The 23,142-nt window shown below is 41.6% G+C and overlaps 1 protein-coding gene across 16 annotated transcripts in view; it reads left to right on the forward strand.

Moving 5' to 3' along the window:
* BTBD9 (BTB domain containing 9) overlaps positions 1-23,142 on the forward strand; it is a 410,213-nt gene that overhangs the window by 298,422 nt on the left and 88,649 nt on the right. For 14 of the 16 annotated variants that reach the window (XM_055571501.1, XM_055571498.1, XM_055571500.1 and 11 more), the window contains one exon: positions 9,869-10,058. In XM_055571501.1, coding sequence (XP_055427476.1) covers positions 9,869-10,058 — 190 coding nt within the window. Of the gene's footprint in view, positions 1-9,868; positions 10,059-19,341; positions 21,692-23,142 lie in introns of those variants that run through there. The other 2 variants (XM_055571512.1, XM_055571513.1) reach the window with 2 other exon arrangements.

A 23,142-nucleotide genomic window follows, 5' to 3' on the forward strand; every position in this document is an offset into this window, starting at 1 on the left:
ATACATTGAAATATTTTATATACTTTATACCGGTGAACTGGATTTATCTCTCTATTGAATGTTCCTGCATCCTGGTTTACTGTTTATGGTAGATGTCAATATTGTTGACCACACATTCCCTTTCTTCTCCTGCGCACATAGCAAGTTAGTTCTCTCCCACCTGCTTTGAAGTTAGGTAAGGCTCAGTGACTTGCCTTAGTCAACAAAATGTGAGCAAAGTGATGTATATTGCTTTGGGGGAGGAGTTTTAAGAGCCACTGCCCAGTTCACTCTCTTCTCACTGCTGCTGTGATTGAAGAAGCACACACAAAAAATCAGTGCAAAGCTTCTGTCACTAGGTTCCCTGTGTAATGCAATGCTGAGAGCCACCTTGCTGATCATCATTGAATGCATATTGTGGGTGAAAAGAAAATGTGTGCTGTTTAAGCAACTGGGAGAATGGAAGCTGTCTTGTTACTGCAGCCTGAGCTACCCACAGTGTGATTTTATGTCTCAGCTCAGTTTACTGTGCATCTTGTGGCACTTCTTTAGTTCTCTCTTCCAAACCACAGAATACTTCTCTTTGTGAGGTGGAGGTATCCTTACTAAGTCTCTAAATATAGTCCTTTATTTCTTCTCCTTTCAAAGTCAGATGGGGGCTTTTCTTTAAGCCCCTCTCTGCTAGGAAGCCATCCTCACAGATTATTTCACCAGTGTTTTTGCTTGTTGCTTTAGAGTTAAGCTTCATACTCAAGGGATTCATGGCCAGAAAACCCATCCTCTCTCACTCCCTTCTTCCCTTTCTCTCTTCCTTATATGTGGATGGCTGTCCTCATCTGCAGAGAGTACAGCAAGCAGTAAAGGTGTATGAGATGAGGGCTTGAGAACAGGCGTGCCCAACTTTGGAAAGTGTATGCATTGCTTAGAAGGGACATGGAAGATGATTTACTCCCCATCATTGTGCAGTTAGATATGTTTTGGCATGATAGTACTACTATTCACCCTCTCTCTTTGCATAGAGTATAATATACTGAAAAGTACAGTGTATATCTAATAAGCAATCCTCTTATTTTTCAATCTACTTTAAAATGACATAAAGTAAGCTACATAGCTTGAATGCAAGTAGCTAAGGTTAATTGTAGATTTTGGTTAAATACATTAAATATCTGAAGAAAATTCCAGCACTAATAAATACACAAAAAAGGTTCCAGTGGACTTAAAAGACCCTTCATCTTTCACCGTTCTCTTCTCAGTGTTTACAGAATCTACATCATTTTTGAACAGCTATCATTTAGTGGAAACCCTAGACTTTTATAAATGAACAGGTTGATGTAGACTTGAAGCATATATAGAGACATGAAATCAAAACAGAACTAATGTTTCAAAATGCAGCAGTTCTTGAACAAAGAGATGAGCATATGTGTTGAAATGCTCAGGATAGTAAACAAACAAGGGAAACACATCATGGCTGAAGACAACTGTATATTCTGAAAAGGGATTGGTTCCATGTTCTGGGTTGGTTTCCTACTTTATGAATTCTAAAATACTTAAAGAAAAAATATATATATATATAATGCTTCTTTAAACAAATATGCTACGTTTATTAAGTGAAATAAACATATACAGGTTCTAGGCCTCACTTCAGACTTCCCAACCTGGGGATCCAGCAAAGGGACTGGAAATCCCCAGGGAATCTGATGTTGAAGATTCCAGTGGGATTTGATTACAGGACTTTCACAGAACTGGGGGAAACAGAGACTCTTGGAGGGCACAAAGAAAACCTTCTGAGAGCCAGGGCCCAGGGGAAAGGAGCAGTGACCCCACAGGAGACTGAGCCACACCTGCCTGTGAATGTTTGAAAGTCTCCTGTGGAGGTGTGGGTCGACAGTGGCCTGCCGTGGAGACAGGGCACTTGCAGCACAGTCCTGGGAGGGGCGTGTTGGCCTAAGTCCCCTTGGAGGCCACCATTAGCCCTGCTGCAGTGCCAGGACTGGGTTGTCTCAGGCCAAACAACTAATAGGGAGGGAGCACAGCTCCACCCATCAGCAGACAGTTGGAGTAAAGGTTTACTGAGCATGGCTGAATGTGGTCCACTGGAGAAGGGAATGGCAAACCACTTCAGTATTCTTGCCTTGAGAACCCCATGAACAGTATGAAAAGGCAAAATGATAGGATTCTGAAAGAGGAACTCCCCAGGTCAGTAGGTGCCCAATATGCTACTGGAGATCGGTGGAGAAAAAACTCCAGAAAGAATGAAGGGATGGAGCCAAAGCAAAAACAATACCCAGCTGTGGATGTGACTGGTGATAGAAGCAAGGTCCGATGCTGTAAAGAGCAATATTGCATAGGAACCTGGAATGTCAGGTCCATGAATCAAGGCAAATTGGAAGTGGTCAAACAAGAGATGGCAAGAGTGAGCGTTGACATGCTAGGAATCAGCGAACTCAAATGGACTGGAATGGGTGAATTTAACTCAGATGACCATTATATCTACTACTGCGGACAGGCATCCCTCAGAAGAAATAGAGTAGCCATCATGGTCAACAAAAGAGTCTGAAATGCAGTACTTGGATGCAATCTCAAAAACGACAGAATGATCTCTGTTCGTTTCCAAGGCAAACCATTCAATATCACACTAATCCAAGTCTATGCCCCAACCAGTAACGTTGAAGAAGCTGAAGTTGAACAGTTCTATGAAGACCTACAAGACCTTTTAGAACTAACACCCAAAAAAGATGTCCTTTTCATTATAGTGGACTGGAATGCAAAAGTAGGAAGTCAAGAAACACCTAGAGTAACAGGCAAATTTGGCCTGGGAATACAGAATGAAGCAGGGCAAAGACTAATAGAGTTTTGCCAAGAAAATTCACTGGTCATAGCAAACTCCCTCTTCCAACAACACAAGAGAAGACTCTACACATGGACATCACCAAATGGTCAACACCGAAATCAGATTGATTCTATTCTTTGCAGCCAAAGATGGAGAAGCTCTATACGGTCAACAAAAACAAGACCAGGAGCTGACTGTGGCTCAGATCATGAACTCCTTATTACCAAATTCAGACTTAAATTGAAGAAAGTAAGGAAAACCACTAGACCATTCAGGTATGACCTAAATCAAATCCCTTATGATTATACAGTGGAAGTGAGAAATAGATTTAAGGGCCTAGATGTGATCAATAGAGTGCCTGATGAACTATGGACTGAGGTTCGTGACATTGTACAGGAGACAGGGATCAAGACCATCCCCATGGAAAAGAAATGCAAAAAAGCAAAATGGCTGTCTGGGGAGGCCTTACAAATAGCTGTGAAAAGAAGAGAAGTGAAAAGCAAAGGAGCAAAGGAAAGATAAGAGCATCTGAATGCAGAGTTCCAAAGAATAGCAAGAAGAGATAAGAAAGCCTTCTTCAGCGATCAGTGCAAAGAAATAGAGGAAAACAACAGAATAGGAAAGACTAGAGATCTCTTCAAGAAAATTAGAGATACCAAGGGAACATTTCATGCAAAGATGGGCTCGATAAAGGACAGAAATGGTATGGACCTAACAGAAGCAGAAGATATCAAGAAGAGATGGCAAGAATACACAGAAGAACTGTACAAAAAAGATCTTCACGACCCAGATAATCACGATGGTGTGATCACTGACCTAGAGCCAGACATCCTGGAATGTGAAGTCAAGTGGGCCTTAGAAAGCATCACTACGAACAAAGCTAGTGGAGGTGATGGAATTCCAGTTGAGCTCTTTCAAACCCTAAAATATGATGCTGTGAAAATGCCGCACTCAATATGCCAGCAAATTTGGAAAACTCAGCAGTGGCCACAGGACTGGAAAAGGTCAGTTTTCATTCCAATCCCAAAGAAAGGCAATGCCAAAGAATGCTCAAACTACCACACAATTGCACTCATCTCACATGCTAGTAAAGTAATGCTCAAAATTCTCCCAGCCAGGCTTCAGCAATATGTGAACCATGAACTTCCTGATGTTCAAGCTGTTTTTAGAAAAGGCAGAGGAACCAGAGATCAAATTGGCAACATCTGCTGGATCATGGAAAAAGCAAGAGAGTTCCAGAAAAACATCTATTTCTGCTTTATTGACTATGCCACAGCCTTTGACTGTGTGGATCACAATACACTGTGGAAAATTCTGAAAGAGATGGGAATACCAGACCACCTGACCTGCCTCTTGAGAAACCTGTATGCAAGTCAGGAAGCAACAGTTAGAACTGGACTTGGAACAACAGACTGGTTCCAAATAGGAAAAGGAGTACATCAAAGCTGTATATTGTCACCCTGCTTATTTAACTTATATGCAGAGTACATCATGAGAAACGTTGGACTGGAAGAAACACAAGCTGGAATCAAGATTGCCGGGAGAAATATCAATAACCTCAGATATGCAGATGACACCACCCTTATGGCAGAAAGTGAAGAGGAACTATAAAAAGCCTCTTGATGAAAGTGAAAGTGGAGAGTGAAAAAGTTGGCTTACAGCTCAACATTCAGAAAATGAAGATCATGGCATCCGGTCCCATCACTTCATGGCAAATAGTCAGGGAAACAGTGGAAACAGTGTCAGACTTTATTTTTCTGGGCTCCAAAATCACTGCAGATGGTGACTGCAGTCATGAAATTAAGACGCTTACTCCTTGGAAGGAAAGTTATGACCAACCTAGATGGCATATTCAAAAGCACAGACATTACTTTGTCAACAAAGGTCCGTCTAGTTAAGGCTATGGCTTTTCCTGTGGTCATGTATGGATGTGAGAGTTGGACTGTGAAGAAGGCTGAGCACGGAAGAATTGATGCTTTTGAATTGTGGTGTTAGAGAAGACTCTTGAGAGTCCCTTGGACTGCGAGGAGATCCAACCAGTCCATTCTGAAGGAGATCAGCCTTGGGATTTCTTTGGAAGGAATGATGCTAAAGCTGAAACTCCAGTACTTTGGCCACCTCATGCGAAGAGTTGACTCATCGGAAAAGTCTCTGATGCTGGGAGGGATTGGGGGCAGGAGGAGAAGGGGACGACAGAGGATGAGATGGCTGGATGGCATCACTGACTCGATGGACGTGAGTCTGAGTGAACTCCGGGAGTTGGTGATGGACAGGGAGGCCTGGCGTGCTGCGATTCATGGGGTCGCAAAGAGTCGGACATGACTGAGTGACTGAACTGAACTGAACTGAGCATGTCTCTGCCAGCCAGAGTGAGACCCAGTATTCCCCACAGCCAGCCCCTCCCATCAGGAAGCTTGCATTAGCCTCTTATCCTCATCCATCAGAGGGCAGATAGACAAAGTAAGAACTACAGTCCCACAGCCTCCAGAACAAAAACCACAATCACAGAAAGCTAATCAAAATGATCACATGGATCATAGCCTTGTCATAGTGAAGGGGCTTGTGTAACTCAATGAAGCTATAAGCCATGCTGTGCAGGGCCACCCAACACGGATGGGTCATGGTGGAGAGTTGTGACAAAAATGTGGTCCATTGGAGAAGGGAATGGCAAACCACTTCAGTATTCTTGCCTCAAGAACCCCATAAACAGTATGAAAAAAACAAAGATACGACACTGGAAGATGAACTCCCTAAGTCGGAATGTGTCCAATATGCTACTGGGCAAAAGTGGAGAAATAGCTCCAGGAAGAGGGCTGGGCCAAAACAGAAATGATGCCCAGTTGTGGATGTGTCTGGTGGTGAAAGCCTGGTGCTGTAAACAACAATATTGCACAGAAACCTGGAATGTTAGATCCATGAATCAAATTAAATGTAGTCATGCAGGAGATGGCAAGATTGAATGTAGACTTCTTGCTGCTGCTGCTGCTGCTAAGTCGCTTCAGTCGTGTCCGACTCTGTGTGACCCTATAGACGGCAGCCCACCAGGCTCCCCCGTCCCTGGGATTCTCCAGGCAAGAACACTGGAGTGGGTTGCCATTGCCTTCTCCAAGACATCTTAGGAATCAGTGAATTAAAATGGATGAGAATGGGTGAATTTAATTCAGATGACCTACTGTGGGCAAGAATCCCTTAGAAGAAATGGAGTAGCTCTCATAGTCAGCAAAGGAGTCCAAAGTACTTGGGTGCAACCTCAAAAACAGCAGAATGATCTTGGTTCATTTCCATTCAACATCAGAGTAATCCAAGACTGTGTGCCAACCACTGATGCTGAAGAAGCTGAAGTTGACTGGTTCTCTGAAGCCCTACAAGACCTTCTAGAACTAACACCAAAAAACAGATGTTCTTTTTATCATAGTGGATTGGAATGCAAAAGTAAGAAGTCAAGAGATACCTGGCATGTAACAGGCAAGTTTGGCCTTAGAGTACAAAATGAAGCAGGGCAAAGGCTAACAGAGTTTTGTCAAGACAACCCACTGGTCATAGCAAACACCCTTTTTCAATAACACAAGAGACAGCTCTACACAAGGACATCACCAAATGTTCAATACCGAAATCAGATTGATTATAATCTTTACAGCTGAAGATGGAGAAGCTCTATACAGTCAGCAAAAACAAGACCTGGAGCTGACTGTGGCTCAGATCAGGAGCTCCTTATTGCAAAATTCAGGCTTAAATTGAAGAAAGTAGGGAAAACCACTAGGCCATTCAGCTATGACCTAAATCAAATCCCTGCTGATTATACAGTGGAGGTGAGGAATAGATTCAAGGGATTACATCTGGTAGATAGGGTGCCTAAAGAACTATGGACAGAGGTTCCTAACAGGAGGCAGCGACCAAAACCATCCCCAAGTAAAAGAAATATGGGAAGGCCAAAGTGGTTGTCTGAGGAGGCTTTACAAAATAGCTGAGGAAAGAAGAGAAGCGAAAGGCAAAGGAGAAAGGGAAAGATGTACCCGACTGAATGCAGAGTGCCAGAGAACAAGAAGAGATAAGAAGTCCTTCTTCAGTGAACAATGCAAAGAAATAAAAGAAAATAATGGAATGGGAAAGGCTAGACATCTCTTCAAGAAAATTGGAGGTATCAAGGGAACATTTCATGCAAGGATGGGCAAGATAAAGAACAGAAATGGTAAGAACCTGACAAAAGCAGAAAAGATTCAGAAGAGATGGCAAGAATACACAGAAGAGTTGTGCAAAAAATCCAGATTACCACAATGTTGTGGTCACTTACCTAGTGCCAGACATCCTGGAGTGTAAAGTCAAGTGGACCTTAGAAAGCATTATTGTGAACAAAGCTAGTGGAAGTGATGGAATTCCAGCTGAGCTATTTAAAATCCTGAAATATGGTGTTGTTAAAGTGCTGCATTCAACATGTCGGCAAAATTTAAAAAAACTCAGCAGTGGTCACAGGACTGGAAAAGGTCGGTTTTCGTTCCAGTCCCTAAGAAAGGCAGTGCCAAACAATGTTCAAACTACTGTACAACTGTGCTCATTTCACATCCTAGCAAGGTAATGCTAGGCTAAAAATCCTTCAAGCTAGGCTTCAGGATTACTTGAATCAAGAACTTCCAAATGTACAAGCTGGGTTCAGAAAAGGCAGAGGAACTAGAGATCACAACATCTGTTGGATCATAGAGAAAGCAAGGGAATTCCAGAGAAACATCTACTTCTGCTTCATTGACTATGCTACAGCCTTTGACTCTGTAGATCACAATAAACTGTGGAAAATTCTTAAAAAATGGGAATACCAAACCACCTTACCTGTCTCCTGAGAAACCTGTATGCAGGTCAAGAAGCAACAGTTAGAACTGAACATGGAACAACAAACTGGTTGGGAAAATTGGAAACAAAGTACATCAAGGCTGTATACTGTGATTCTGCTTATTTAACTAATATGCAGAGTACATCATGCAAAATGCCAGGCTAAAGGAATCACAAATGAGAGTCAAGATTGCCAGGAGAAATATCAACAACGTCAGATATGCAGATGATACCACTCTAATAGCAGAAAGTGAAGAGGAACTAAAGAGTCTCTTGATAAGGGTGAAAGAGGAGGGTGAAGAAGCTGGCTTAAAATTCAGCATTCAAAAAACTAAGGTCATGGCATCCAGTCCCAACACTTCATGGCAAATAGATGGGGGGAAATGGAAACATTGACAGACTATTTTCTTGGGCTCCAGAATCACTGTAGACGGTGATTGCAGTCATGTAAGTAAAAGATGCTTCTCCCTTGAAAGAAAAGCTATGACAAACCTAGACAGCATATTAAAAAAAAGAGACATCACTTTGCCACAGTGGTCCATATCAGTTCAGTTCAGTTCAGTCACTCAGTCGTGTCTAACTCTTTGCAACCCTGTGGACTGCAGCATGCCAGGCCTCCCTGTCCATCACCAACTCCTGGAGTTTACCCAAACTCATGTCCATTGAGTTGGTGATGCCATCCAACCACCTCATCCTCTGTCATCCCCTTCTTCTCCTGCCTTCAGTCTTTCCCAGCATCAGGGTCTTTTCAAATGAGTCAGCTCTTCGCATAGGTGGCCAAAGTTTTGGAGCTTCAGCTTCAACATCAGTCCTTCCAATGAACACCCAGGACTGATCTCCTTTAGGATGGACTGGTTGGATCTCCTTGCACTCCAAGGGACCCTCAAGAGTCTTCTCCAACACCACAGTTCAAAAGCATCAGTTCTTCAGCACTCAGCTTTCTTTATTGTCCAACTCTCACATCCATACGTGACCATAGGAAAAACCATAGCCTTGACTAGACAGACCTTTGTCGGCAAAGTAATGTCTCTACTTTTCAATATGCTATCTAGGTTGGCCATAACTTTCCTTCCAAGGAGTAAGAGTCTTTTAATTTCCTGCCTGTAGTCACCATTTGGTCCGTATAGTCAAAGCTATGTTTTTTCCAGTAGTTATATATGGATGTGAGAACTGGACCAAGCTGAGCAACAGAAAATTGATGCTTTCAAATTGTGATGCAAGGAGATCATACCAGTCAATCCTAAAGGAAATCAACCCTGAATATTCATTGGAAGGACTGATGCTGAAGCTCCAATATTTTGGCCTCCTAATGCAAATAGCCCCTGATTTGGGGAAAGACTGAAGGCAGAAGGAGAAGGGGATAACAGAGGATGCGATGGTTGGATGGCATCACCAATTCAATGGGCATGAGTTTGAGCAAACTCTGGGATATACTGAAGGACAGGGAAGCCTGGCGTGCTGCAGTCCATAGGGTCGCAAAGAGTTGGACACGACTTAGCGACTGAACAACAACAATAAATATGAGTAGTTTAGAGAATATTAATAAAACAAGTGCCTGTGTAGCTATTGCCTCACTTGAGAATAGAATAAGACCAAAAGCTGAAGCCCTTCCAGGATTTCATCTTAGAAATGAAATCAGTTAATGTTTAGACACATTGGTAGGTGTCCCTCGAAGATTTCGTACTCCTCTTTCACATACAAGTGAGCATAAATTTTGTGTAACATAAATTTTGTGTAATAATTCCCTGGATTTCCTTTTTATTTTACATTTGTATATGTACCCCTGAACAAGTTGTATTTTTAGTTTTGCCATTTTAAAAAACTTTGTGTAAATGAAATCCTACACTGTGTTTTTCTGTGCCTTGCTTTTTTCACTTAGCATTGCTTTTTGATTCATCCATTTGGATATGGCTGTGGTTTATTAATCTCAACCACTGTGTGGTTTCCCATTGTAGTAATATTTTTCAGTGTTTGTATCCATTCTGTATTTTATAGAGTATCATGTTTCTTTATAATAAAATTCTTCAGTGTTAATTGTCACATATGATTTGGTTTGTTTCAGCCTTAGGTTCAACTTTTTAAAAAACTGGTATGTGTTTTAAATGTGTTCATATCTTGAAGTAGTCAGTATGCTCAAATTTTTGTTTTATCATTGATAGTAATTAATGAATTTTGTTTGTAGCAAACTATTGGGGTATATTTGGCTTCTTGATGCTGAATCTTGTGTTGGATTCACAGTTCCCATGGAGAATGTCGCAACAATCGCCGATTGTGCCAGTGTGATTGAAGGAGTCAGTCGGAGCCGAAATGCCTTGCTGAATGGGGACACTAAGAACTATGACTGGGATTCTGGTTATACGTGTCATCAGCTAGGAAGTGGTGCGATTGTGGTTCAGCTGGCACAGCCCTACATGATCGGGTCAATACGGTAAGAAGATTCCCTTTCATTTATTGCTTTTAAAATGGAAGACATGTGCAAATTGTGTTTTGGTACATTGGTGATCCCAGTAACTTCAGTGAAGATCCTCCTCTGTTCTTGCCTCTAAATGTTGAGAGGAGGGGGTGGAAAGGGAGGGACAAAGTTATACAAGGTGCTTGTTTGGATTTTCTGATGGTGAGGTGCACCAAAATCTAGATGCAATTTGTGGAGAGAAAGGACCAGGTCTCTCCCTGGATATGGCTTACCTTCGACTCATGTCTCAGTTTGTTCTGGTTAGGGACTTACAGGATAATGTCCAAAGAGGCTATATGGAATCAAAACTCATTTTCAACTCTAGTAAATGACTTTATATATGAACCAAACATATCTGAGTATGAAACCTGGTACTAAAAGACCTTCTTAATAATCTTCATGTCTGGACTTTTGGTTGTTGTTTTCATTTTGTTTTGGTTTGCCTTAAGAAGGGAACTTGAATCCAATATTGCTTGATTTGTAGGATCATGTGATTTTAAAATATAAGACTGGTGACATCCCCCAGAGGATATACTTGAGTTCAAGAGCCATCTGGATCTTGAATAGGCTTCCCTTTTTTTTTTTTTTTTTTTTTTAAAGTTCTAAGAGGTCTCTGAAAGATTAATGTGTGTGTATGTATATGCACACACACAATATTAATATGCATATTAATATATATATATAAAACATAAGAATATTTTACACTGTGTCTTAACCTTCCAGAGGTGGAGGTGTTGGTGAGCCGTGACTGCCTCCCCCTCATCGTTCTCCACCACAGTTGCCTTATGGTTTCCTGTTGTCATTTTATTTTAAAGTTAAAATTTGTAAGGAAAGAAATAGCACAAAAAATAAGGTATTGTTGTTGTTCAGTCGCCCAGTCGTATCTGACTCTTTGTGACCCCATGGACTGCAGCACGCCAAGGCTCCCTATCCCTCACATCTCTCAAAGTTTGCCCAAGCTCGTGTTCATTGCACCAGTGTTGCCATCCAGCCATCTCACCCTCTGACTCCCTCTTCTCCTTCTGTCCTCAATCTTTCCTAGCATCAGGGATTTTTCCAATGATTCAGCCATTCACATCAGATGACCTAAATACTAGAGCTTCAGCTTTACCATCAGTCCTTCCAATGAGTATTCAGGGTTGATTTCCCTTAAGATTGACTGGTTTGATCCCCTTGCTGTCCAGGGGACTTTCAGGAGTCTTCTCCAACACCATAGTTTGAAGGGATTAATTCTTTGGCACTCTGCTTTCTTGACTATCCAGTTCACACAACTGTACGTGGCCACTGGGAAGAGCCTTGACTGTACAGATCTTTGTCATCAGAGTAATGTCTCTGCTTTTCAACACACTGTCTAGGTTTGTCATAGCTTACTTGCCATGAAGCAGTTGCCTTCTGATTTCATGGCTGCAGTCACCATCCGCAGTGATTTCAGAGTCCAAGAAGAGAAAATCTGTCACTACTTCCACCTTTTCCCCTTCTATTTAGCATGAAGTAATGGCGCCAAATGCCCCCCCTCTTTTAATATTTAGTTTTAAGCCAGCTCTTTCACTCTCTACTTTTACCCTCATCAAGAAGCTCTTTAGTTCCTCTTTGCTTCCTGCCATTAGAGTGGTATCTGCATATCTGAGGTGTTTGATATTTCTCCTGCCCATCTTGATTCCAGCTTGTAACTTATCCAGCCTGGCATAGCTCATGATGTACTCAGCTTATAGGTTAAACAAATGGAGTGATAGCAGACACCCCTGTTGTATTCCTTTTTCAACCTTGAACCAATCAGTTGTTCCATACAGGGTTCCAACTGTTGCTTCTTGTCCCACATACAGGTTTCTCAGGAGACAGGTAAGATGTTCTGGTATTCCCATCTCTTTAAGAGCGTTCCACAGTTTCTTATGTTCCACACGGTCAGAGGCTTTAGCCTAGTCAGTGAAACAGAGGAAGATGTTTTTCTGGAATTCCCTTTCTTTCTCTATAATCCAGCAAATGTTGGCAATTTGATCTCTGGTTCTTCTTCCTTTTCTAAACCCATCTTGGATATCCGGAAGTTCTTGATTTGCATAATACTGAAGCCAGGCATGCAAGATTTTAAGCATGACCTTACTAGCATGGGAAATGAGTGCAATTGTCCAATGGTTAGCACATTCTGTAGTGCTACCCTTCTTGGGAATTGGGATGAGGATTGACCTTTCTCAGTCCTGTGGCCACTGCTGGGTCTTCCAGATTTGCTGATATAGTGAATGCAGCACGTTGATGGCATCATCCTTTAGGGTTTTGAATAGTCCTACTGGAATTCCATCATATCCACTAGCTTTATTAACAGCAGTGCTTCCTAAGGCCCGCTTGACTTCACACTCCAGAATGTCTGGCTCTGGGTGACTGACCACACCATCATAGTAATCTGTTTCATTAATATCCTTTTTGTACAGTTCTTCCATGTATTCTTTCCATCTCTCCTTGACCTCTTCGGTGTCTACTTAGGTCTCTACTGTTTCTGCCCCTTATTGTGCCCATCTTTGGGGGAAACATTCCCAGGTGCCTTACTGTTTCCTGTTCTCATTTTAAAATTAGTATTTGTAAAGAAAGAAATAGCACGAAAAATAAGGCAGTAGGATTCTAATAGGCAAAGGTTTATTGATGTTCAGGCTAATAAGAACAGAAGTTAGGTCTGCTTATCAATTCCTGAGGTACACTGACAGTTGATGCTGAATTTCTTGGAGAATTCATTCTGTTAATTTCTTCATTTAAATGTCAACCTCTTTACATAAAGGGTCACGTAGAGGCTGAGTACTCTGGGCAACAAATCACAGATAGAGAAGCTGTGAATTTGTCCTGCAGGCCCTAGAGCTCACATTGTGCTTCAGAAGGGGAAGGAGACAAGCCACATTCAGTCTGGACAAAATAGAAGTACAAATAAACTTCTTTCAACAAACAACACCCCCTCCTTCCTTTTTCTCAGCTGCACGCATTAACTAATCATGAGCCACCTATTTAATAAGTCATTCTAGAATCCTTGTCATAAACGGTGTGAAACTTATCTGCATATTTCCCATTACAATCTTTTACTCTGTACTTTAAAAATCGGGAAAACAGTTGTCCTTCTCTTGTTTTATAGTCTCCACAATTTCTTGAAGGTTACCAATCGTGTTTCTGAGATTACAGCTGCAATTTCTTTCAGCAGGCTTGTTGTGTAACTCATCTGAGCAGGAGACTTGAAATCATTTAAATTGACCGGATACTCTCTTTCTTTCATTTCACTATTTGGGGCTTCAATTTTCTCTTTATTATGTTTGTTCTGCCATTTCTAATTTGAAGACCCGTCTTCTTGCCAACGAAGATAGAAGCAAACTGGCTGCTTAGCAGCTCTGCCCATTCTCTTTTAATGTTTCCTGTATTCTATCTGCTTACCTGGTACCACACATCTCCCTGCCACCTAACACTGGTCCATGTGCATCTGAAAGCAAATGTCAGAAATGGAGTCCCACCCTTCTCCTCTTTCCCTGTTCAGGTTGCCTCATACTGTGATTTTCTCATCTCATTTGATATACCCCACCCAACCATCCATCCACTGAGCCAAAAACATCTTCCTGGATTCCTTCCTTTCCCTCACCTCCTCCACAGAGCCAATCAGCTGTCAATACCAGCTCCTGTATATCTCACAGATCCTTCCTGTCTCCCCCATGCCCACTGCCATCACTGTAGCTGCACCTTTGTAAGTTCTCTTCTCTATCTAGCTCTCCTTTCCCTACCTGCAACCACCTCCCACACCGTTAACACAAGTCTGATGTGGTCCTGCCCCTTCCTCAGAGGATTCATGGCTATTATTTGCCTTCAGGAGAAAGTTCAGACAAGCTTTAAGAACTTGTGGCTCCCTTCTGTCTGTGCAGCCTGTCTCCTGCCTCTCCTCCCACCCCCACACATACTATCTCAGCCTATCCAGCTACTTGCAGTTCTGCACGTCACCTTCTCTTTCCCTTCAGTTCTTTGAACATGCTTTTCTCACTGCATGTGTATCTCACTGTCTTCTCATCAGTTCTTCTGACCTGGCTCTATGACCCCTTTAAGACTTCACTCCTTTGGGAATGCTTCCCTAACCTTCTGTCATCTCCTGGGCTGATTCAGACATCCCTAGTCAGTGTATTCTGTGTGTAATTCCTCCCAGGGCATTTGTCATGTTTGTATTATAATTGTTTACTTACTGCCTCCTCCCAGTCTCATCTGATATATAAAGCCTGTGGCAACTCAGAATAAGCGTTCCTTGACAAATTGAATGTGCAGATGAGGTAGTCTATCAATAAAAAAAGGGGGATTATAGCAGAGATATAGTGGGAGATCTAGAATTTTAGATCCAGCAGGGACTTCATGAGGTTGTTGCCAAGGTGACGACTCAGAGAGAGACAAACAGGCTTTTTGTGTGGTAAGGCTACCTTGGCTTCTAGCTCTACTCAAAGAATCACAGATGTTGAATCTAACTCCAGAAAAAGGTGTCACTGGAGCTTAAGAGAGACATGAGAGAACAGTCCCATTTGGTTTTCTTTAAAAGTGAAATGAAAATGGTTCTCTCAAACAATTTTTCTTTTCATGACTCAGAGAGGGTTGGTGAACGTGAGTACAACTGAAGGCAGAATTGTATATCTCAGCACTGTGTGAAGCCTCCATCATCTATAAGCCCGGTTATTGCTTTTGCAGTGAGAAAATCCATGCAGTTGAAGCCCCAAGTAACTGGCCAAACACTCAAAGAGACACGTCTCTAGGAAACTAACATTATGTTGTCAGGAACTGCATTTGCCTCTTCTGTGACATGCTCAAGAAGAGGAAAGGGAGAAGGATTTCTCCACTGCCAATGCCTGTGGGCAACGGTGGATATCTTGGCAGGCCATGGTTAGCAGCAGCTGATGTGTCCAGATAGCTGCTTATTGACAAATGACAGGTTGATCAGTCAGTGACCTTTAACCCCCAGCTTCTGCTGTTGGTGATGACTCAGTTGCTCTCCTAGTCACTGTGTCCACAGAAGCCCAGTGATTCTGAATCAGCACCTAAAGGGAGAGCATTCCAGAGCTGGGTGACCAGCATTTTCTCTAGCCAAGAGGGAGGAGTCTGGCAGTCCTGGAACCTCTTCCTCTGGGGGTCCAATCACATGGTACATTAACTGTAAATTTCAGGTTTCTTTGTCGATGGTGAACACGGAGGCAAAGGTCTCAAACATGGATTATCTTGATCATTGCATTCTTTATTCCTAAGAAAGGACAGAGTTACTGCGTGGATAAGATTTCTCTTGCTCGTGTGTTTTCACCCATGCTGTTTCTTCCTTTCCTGAGGGTTTCCCCTGTAGCTGGGTGGACAAGCAGAGCTTCTTGGCAGACAATGACCAAGGCTAACCACCATCTGTGAGACCCTAATCCTGCTAGTGCATCTGCTACAATAAGTACCCTTGTGGGTCCTGAAAAGGCAGACCTGGAAACATGATCTCTGATCATCTCCTCCTGACTCCATTTTCTTTCATTCACTCAACAAATATTTATTGAGCCTTGTACTAAGTGCCAGGCACTGTTTAAGCCCTGGGGATTCAGCACTGAGTACAGAAAACAAACATCAGTGCTCTCGCAGAACTGACAGTCTTATTGGGAGGAGGCAGGCAGTGGTGGATAACCAGTAAACAGCACTATTTGTAACGTGTCAGATATTTCAGAGATGGAACCATCAGGAGGGAGGACTTGGATGTGGAGATACTGCAGTTTTAGATTGGGTGGTTGGGGAGGCCTCACCTTGCAAAACCAGAAGGCTGGAAAGGGCAAGCCGCTTGGGGACCTGGGAGATGAGCCTCACAGGCAGAATGCCAGGGCCCTGCGACAAGCATGTGAGCGCAGAACAAGCGAGGCAGGTTCAGGAGTGGCAGAGAGGCCAGGGTGACTGGAGCACAGTGACGGAGGGAGAGCAACAGGCGAGGGGCGGAAGGGGGTGTTCAGGGTGACAGCCCTGAGATGTCTTGTTACTGTTTCTGTTAACATGTTCAGTCACCAGCTCAGACTGAACCATTCCACCCACTGCCATATACCCATCGCGGTGTTTTATTAGCACGGTTAGAGGAGAGGTTTCTTCACTGAGTAGGGGAGGGCAGAGCTGGGGAGCCCTCATGCCTTTGGAAGCTACCTTCTTTGTTCCTGACCGCCTTTGTCCAACCAGCTCCCGGGAAAGAAACAGGAGGCTAGGACGCCTTGAGTTTATATGAAACTTTCTCCCCATCCTTGGCATTTATTTCTCATCCCCAGGAACCAGAGCAGGCAGTTTAACTTGGAAATAAAGGCGTTTTTCTTTGTTGTTGCTAGGTTTACAGGCACGATGGAAGTTATTCATTTTGAGAGGAAATGAGAGAAATTGCCTGGAATGTGCCTTAAAAGTGGGTAACTGAGTAGTAATTATATCATTTTCATGCCATTTTAAAAACATTAAGATTTAAATAACAGAAAATCTTCAGAGGCCTGACCGCATAAAAAAACTAAGGTAGAGTCATAGTAACTAACCAAATCTACCTGATGTCATAGTCCCTCTGTTGCCTAAGGTTAAAACTTACTATCTTTCCGCTTGCTAATCATGATGTCCTTTTAAGTGTTTTGAGGTTAGTATGAGAAATCACATATGCTGCACATTAAGCATGCCTGTCGCCCAATCTTTTTCAGCTAATAAATGACAGCACTTTGTTTGAAACCCTAATTATAAGATAGTCAATTAAATTAACAATTCTTACATTAGCTTGAAAATGATGGTTTTGTAATTGATATGAGCAATACTGTAAGTAAAATACCCATAATGCTTTAACTAACCTAATTGTGAGTAAGTAGTCTGTTGAAAGATTGAAACAGCACAGACAGATGAAGCTAAATAAACCCACAGCCTTCCTGGGTGTTATGAGGATTAAGGAGTTAATGACACAAAAATATTTTGAGTTCCTCAAATAACATTTCCTCAGTTGGAAAATGTTATATGCATATAGTATGTTAGAACAAAATGAATCTATCCCAAAGTATGTTCTTGGTGGATATTCATAATCTCTTTAGTTTGTGGGGATGAGTCTTTTACTTTGCAATAGGGGGAAAAAAAAAACAACAATTCTGCCACTTAAAAAGTTAATCTGCCACAGAACTTCTGAACCACAAATTAGTTTATGCCTTGCAGTTATTAAGCATGGATAAAACAAAACAATAGCAAGATGATCCTTGAAAAAAACACCTAGATATGCCACTGTGGTCCTTATTCATCCCAACATATTTTTCCTTCCTTTTAAGCTTTTAAGTCCATGCTCAGTTCAGCTGGCCTTTCACTGTCGTGTGACTGCGGTCGTTCCGGGTTATCTATTCAGGCTGTAAATTAGAAATCCAGTTTTTTACTGCAGTTTTTTCCTTCTTACCGCTGCTGACCACCCCACCAAACTATTGCTCATTCACTTCCCTCCCACGGGACAGGCACAGAAAAAAAGAAGAACCACAAACCATACCATTTTTGCCCCATTCAGTAGCTCCAAATGAACGCCTAGTCCAATAAGGATGGGGAGAGAAATTGAGCCAATGACTCAAGTGATGCTTTATAGTTATATGAGTATTTGCTACATGTGTGCTGCCCTCAAGTCCTCGTAGTCCCACAGAAAATCTCAAGTTGAAGATAGTGATTGTAGTATTGAGATGAACTTGGGTCTTCGCAGCAATTTCCAAGTGCCTGGTACAGTACTCCATGCTGTAAGTACTCAATAAACACTCACTGACTGAGCTGACAACATAGTATGTTAGTGCCACTAAAGGGAGTCCTATCTATCAACTAAATTGGACATCATATTTGCTCAGTGTGTCTGCTTTAAGCATATGTGAGGAAACTGCTAAAGATCCGGCATCTCCCACAAATGACTAAGATGAAGCTCTGGTGTTAGACGCTGACATGAGCACAGGTAAGGACGGCTGCCTTGCGTTTCACGCTGCTTCCATTTCATTCTGTCTGAGTGCTGCGCAGGCAAGCATACTTTTATTTACATTAGGGAAACCTTCTTTGTGACCTAGAGAGCTAAAAATTTCCTTTTTATAGTCTAAAGAATACAACAAACATCTAAAAATATGACTCTTCTGGCTTGGATTAAGATTGCCTATAATTCTAGTCAAAATTGGAAAGATATTTTACAAAATTTGCTTCATATCAGTCATGCTGAATGTTGTCTGTCACAGCCCTGAACCAGAGAATTCTTCCTTGTCTTGCTGATCCATGATTTATTTACCAAGCGTTGTTTCTCTCACAGCCTATCTGCATTGCACTAAAGTCTTCTCTTATCACCCTCAGACCTCAGAACTCTGGTTCCCAGAACAGTTGTTGAATAAAAAATTTTATCTGTGGTTCCCAGTAGATGCTAGAGTCTGAACCGTGTGAACACTAAGGGGACCAGAAATCCTGGAGCCTAGAAACGATAGCAGAGTTTGGGGGAAACAGTAAATATGTCTCAGCTAGATTCATCCTAGAGGTATTTCAAGACCAGAAAATATTACTATGGCAACTGAGTTGCTTGTTAAAAATACAGGAAGGGGACTAGAATTCAGATATTCTTTGGAAAAACAGGAAAGGTTAAATCATCCCCCCAAAAAAGTGTGTGTATGTGTGTGTGTTTGTTTTTTTATGTTTGATTTATCTCACATGTCAACCATTTATCTCCCTTGAGCAATTAGAGAACTTGACAACTAGTCATCATAAAATATAGCTGAGTACATGAAAAGAAAAGCCCTTTCAGTTTTCAAAGATTAACCCATCAAGAAGACATTTTTACAGAGGATATCAACCCCATTGGACCCAGTATTTTATGTGCAAATATATGTTTAGTAATTATTCAGAATTGTTATTTGAGACCCCTCTAAAACAAATACTTTACCAGTAGTGCTTTAAACAATCATTTTAATAAACGGGAACCATTCACCTTGGAAGATCAAAGGAAGGGAAAGCATCAACCTACTCCTTCTGTGGTTTGAGTCTGGTGATGTTTTAAAGGCTGCTTCCTACAGGATTGGCCATGCTGTGTCACAGAAATGTGGCTGTTCTCATGAAGGCTAACAGAAGTACAGGGCTTTCAGCAAACTGACCAAAGTTTCTACAAATTTAATACATCAAACTGCTCAAATCTATCTTTTGAGTATTAAGGAAATGAAGTTGTTTTGAAATCTGATGAAGGATCACCTTCATTTAAGAAATTACTCCTTGAATTAATACAACACAGTAATCTATCTCTTAAAACCTTCAGTCCTCAGGTACTCTCAAATCAGATTTCTCAGCCACCACCAGGAGCACTAATTTGTCACCTTGTGAAGATGCTTTGGGTGATCTTGGAAGCACCTGGTGTCTGACTGTCTCTACGCCTCTCTCTCTCTCAACTTTACGCTTTGTAACCTGGTAACCACAGAGGCACTGGACCATAACATCCTCGCATCTCTGGTTAAGAACAAGCAGAAGCACAGAGATCAAGAACAACTGTTCCACCTCCCCTTCTTCTCCATCCATCCACCTCCATTGTGCATCCTTTTTTTAGAAAGAGTGATTATGATGACAGGCTGGTTGGTGCCCTTACAGGACTACTTTCAGCAACTTGCCTGGACACTCAGGGCCTTAGGTGGGGCTAAGAAATCTTTTTTTTTTTTTTTTCCTGTTTTGTTAACGATTCATGGGGTGGCAAAGAGTCAGACAGGACTGAGACTGAACTGAACTGAACCACCTCTTTCAACAATGTATCAGATTCAATATAAGGGCTATTGGTTACATAGATAAATGCAGAGTATGCTTTTCCTTCTGCCTGGATTTTCTTTCCTGTGCCCTTAAGAGCAAGTGGTAAGGATCCTTTTTCTTCCTTTTACCTTATGATGTCTGAAACTATGTCCCTCAATGATTATGACATTACCAGCCTTGCTGCATTATCCTTTTACTGTAACCAAATACCAGTCAAGACTGTTTCGATTTTCCATACAATTTAATGGTCCTTTTAGTTGTTGTGTCTTTCAGTAGCTCTGGAGGTTTAGCTGCTTCAGTGTCTCCATTTAAAATGTGGAGAGACTGCAGTATAATTTGAGATCCTTTTCTTTTCTCCACCGTGAACATGGCAATTCCAATTTTTTTTTCACAATCCTACAGAGCCTCTTATGGCCTTAGAAGAAGGTGAGAGAAGGCATTGTATCTTCTGGTTCAATCCACCCTCATTTCCTGAGGTAAATTATAGAAATTTTTTCATTAAATGTTGTGGCTCAGACTTGACAACATTTATTTTTATTCCTAGCCCTCATGTGCTCCAAAGAAGCTTGCATTTGGCTTCAAATAACAAAGAAACTGATTAAGAAAGACTGTTTATTTATTTATGGCTGCACCATGCTGCTTGTGGGATCTTAGTTCCCCAACCACAGATTGAACCTGGGCCCTTAGCAGTGGAAGTATGGAGTACTAACCACTGGACCACCAGCGAAATCCCAAGAAAGACTTTTTTTAAATGTTTGCTTTTTAAAAATTATTTGGTTTTGTTTTGCTTTTGTTTATCTGTTTGTTTCTCACATAAAAAGTATATGGGTGGGTGGCTGCTAGTATTGGTTCTGCAGTTCAGTGAGCTTTTTGATTATCTTGGTCTTTTCCCCTTGTATTTTTGCCTCGGAGAAACAAGGTAGCTGCTACAGCTTTAACTACCACGTCTACATTTAGGCAGGAAGGAGAAAAACAAAGGGAAACACAAACTTTTAAGTGTGGAGAACCCTGACAGTCACGTCTGTCTCTTTTTATTAGGAAAAGCCAAAGCTTTATTTGAAGCCCCACCTAGCCAACTTCCACTTAGTTATTAGGTAGAACTGTCATGCCATCAGCCCTAGCATGGCTGGCAAAGAAGTTGAGGGTCATAGCAAGGAATTGGCTCATCCAGTCAACAACTCTGCTGCAGACCCTACCTCCTGCTTGACTTTTCACATCTGCTTTGGGATTTTTATAAATCTCCATATTTCATATGCTCGGTTTATTTTTAAAAAACAGCTTTATTGAGATATTCATATAATGTATAATTTGCCCATTTAAAGTATATAATTCAGAATTTTTTTTCCCATTTACTTTTTAAAATGCCCACAGCTTCTGGATGTATCTAAAATAGTAAATATGATAATTTTACTTTATATTATTCTCAGTTTCAGAAATGTTCTGTAAATAAAAAGCCTATGTGTGCTTACTGGGTAATTCTTATCCAAAATGAGAAGCATTACTGCTTATCTATATTTGATTTCTTATTCATGAAATTTACCTCTTGGAAAAAACTAAGTTTCTGTACAAACTATTACCAGCATTTAATTTACTGCAATTGGTCTTCATGTTTTACCAGCACAGTGAAAGTGGATGTACCTAATAAAATTTGGGAAGCAGGCAAGATCCTAAGTGCCCTCAAAAGGAAATACATTTTATTTGGTGTGGTTTTATTCTAGCTAAGGGTATTTTAAACATTCCTGAATTTTTTTTTTAAGTTGGCAGTCCATATGGAATCTGTTAACCAGACATATTTGATTAACCAAAATACCTGTTTACCTATAACTCAGGTTAGACAGACTTGACTTTTTTCCTGTACATATAAAATTCTAATACCAGAACTTCACTGCATATCCATGTTATTTTGTAATGGTAGGTTAATTATGTCAAAAGCTAGAGATAACATTTTCAGTTTTTAACATCTGGAGTTTAAACAGTCATGCCCATCAGCTCTAGAATGAAAAGATACATTAAAAGACCTCTGGCTTTCCAAGGGAATATTGGACAATAACTATCTTATCACATCCAGTCTTCTCCTAAGTTCTTGGAATGTGGTGTTTGTAAGATTATAGTGAATATTTCTGGTTTTGGGAACTTTTGAAATGAGAAGTACAGTAAGTAGAGAGTGGTTGTAGCAATACTACAATTCTGTCTTGGGAGAAAAAATTAAAATACCCTATTCTTTCCCTACCATGGTTGCTTGTGCCTTCCCCGTCCCCGTTTTACTCCTCCCCCAAATGGTGGTCTTGGTCAGAGCCTTTAGTCCTTTTCTAGGGGAGATACTGGTCAGATGTGTGAGTCTGCAGGAGTGAGAGGGGCCACAGTTCAGTAAGCACTGCTTGTGTCTCTTGTCTTCCACTGGGTCCTAAGTGGCATGGCCGGGACTAATTCTGCTAATCCGTCTCTCCTCTCTGTTCCTACCTCTTCCCCATCTCTCTCTCCTCTCCTCTATCTTCACAACAAGCAGACACAATCTTTCTTCTCCTTGGATTTTTATTTCCTTTTTTATCTTTTAGGGTGGACAGGGTAAGGTTACTACCTCAGCCCAGGGGTAGTTCAGGGCTAGGTAGCAGGGGACCATGATCTGTGCTGTACCCACTCTGCCTCGGTGGTACTAGAAGGTGTATTAAGTTGATCCTTCCTCCATTTGGAAGTGGTAAGAAGCAAGTTTTGTGAGTGGAAGAAGGGACAGAACAGACCTCCTAACTTGCTTTGGGTGAAGCTCTTTAGGCATAACCAACTTGAGTATGCCATGCCGTGTCTTACATCTCTTGCATTAGAGTTTGGGGACAAAATTCTACTAGCAATAAAGTGTCCCTTTGCTTCCCACTTGTTGAGACTTTCCTTGGTGGGTGCTTACCTCAAGAACCTTGTGGGAGGGGGTAGTTGTGGTCTAAGATAATAAATTTTGTTCCTAAGTCCCTTAGGCATATATCATTTAATTGTCCCCTGATGTCTAATGCAAGCTCTTGTCAACTTTTTTCTCAATATCTAACTTTCTGTAATCACTTCATCTCTGAGGATTAAAGTTGTGTTCCAGCTCTTTGCCATCCCATGGACTATAGCCCGCCAGGCTCTTCTGTCCATGGAATTCTCCCAAGCCAGAATATTGGAGTGGGTAGCCATTCCCTTCTCCAGGGGATCTTCCTGACCCAAGGATCGAACTCAGGTTTGATCTGCATTTCAGGCAGCTTCTTTACCATCTGAGCCACCAGGGAAGCTGAATAATAAAACATCTATAACCAAATAGTATACTTATTATGAAGTTTGTAATAGTCCTGTT

The sequence above is a fragment of the Bubalus kerabau genome, chromosome 3, assembly GCF_029407905.1.
Source record: "Bubalus kerabau isolate K-KA32 ecotype Philippines breed swamp buffalo chromosome 3, PCC_UOA_SB_1v2, whole genome shotgun sequence".
Classification (NCBI taxonomy): Eukaryota; Metazoa; Chordata; class Mammalia; order Artiodactyla; family Bovidae; genus Bubalus; species Bubalus kerabau.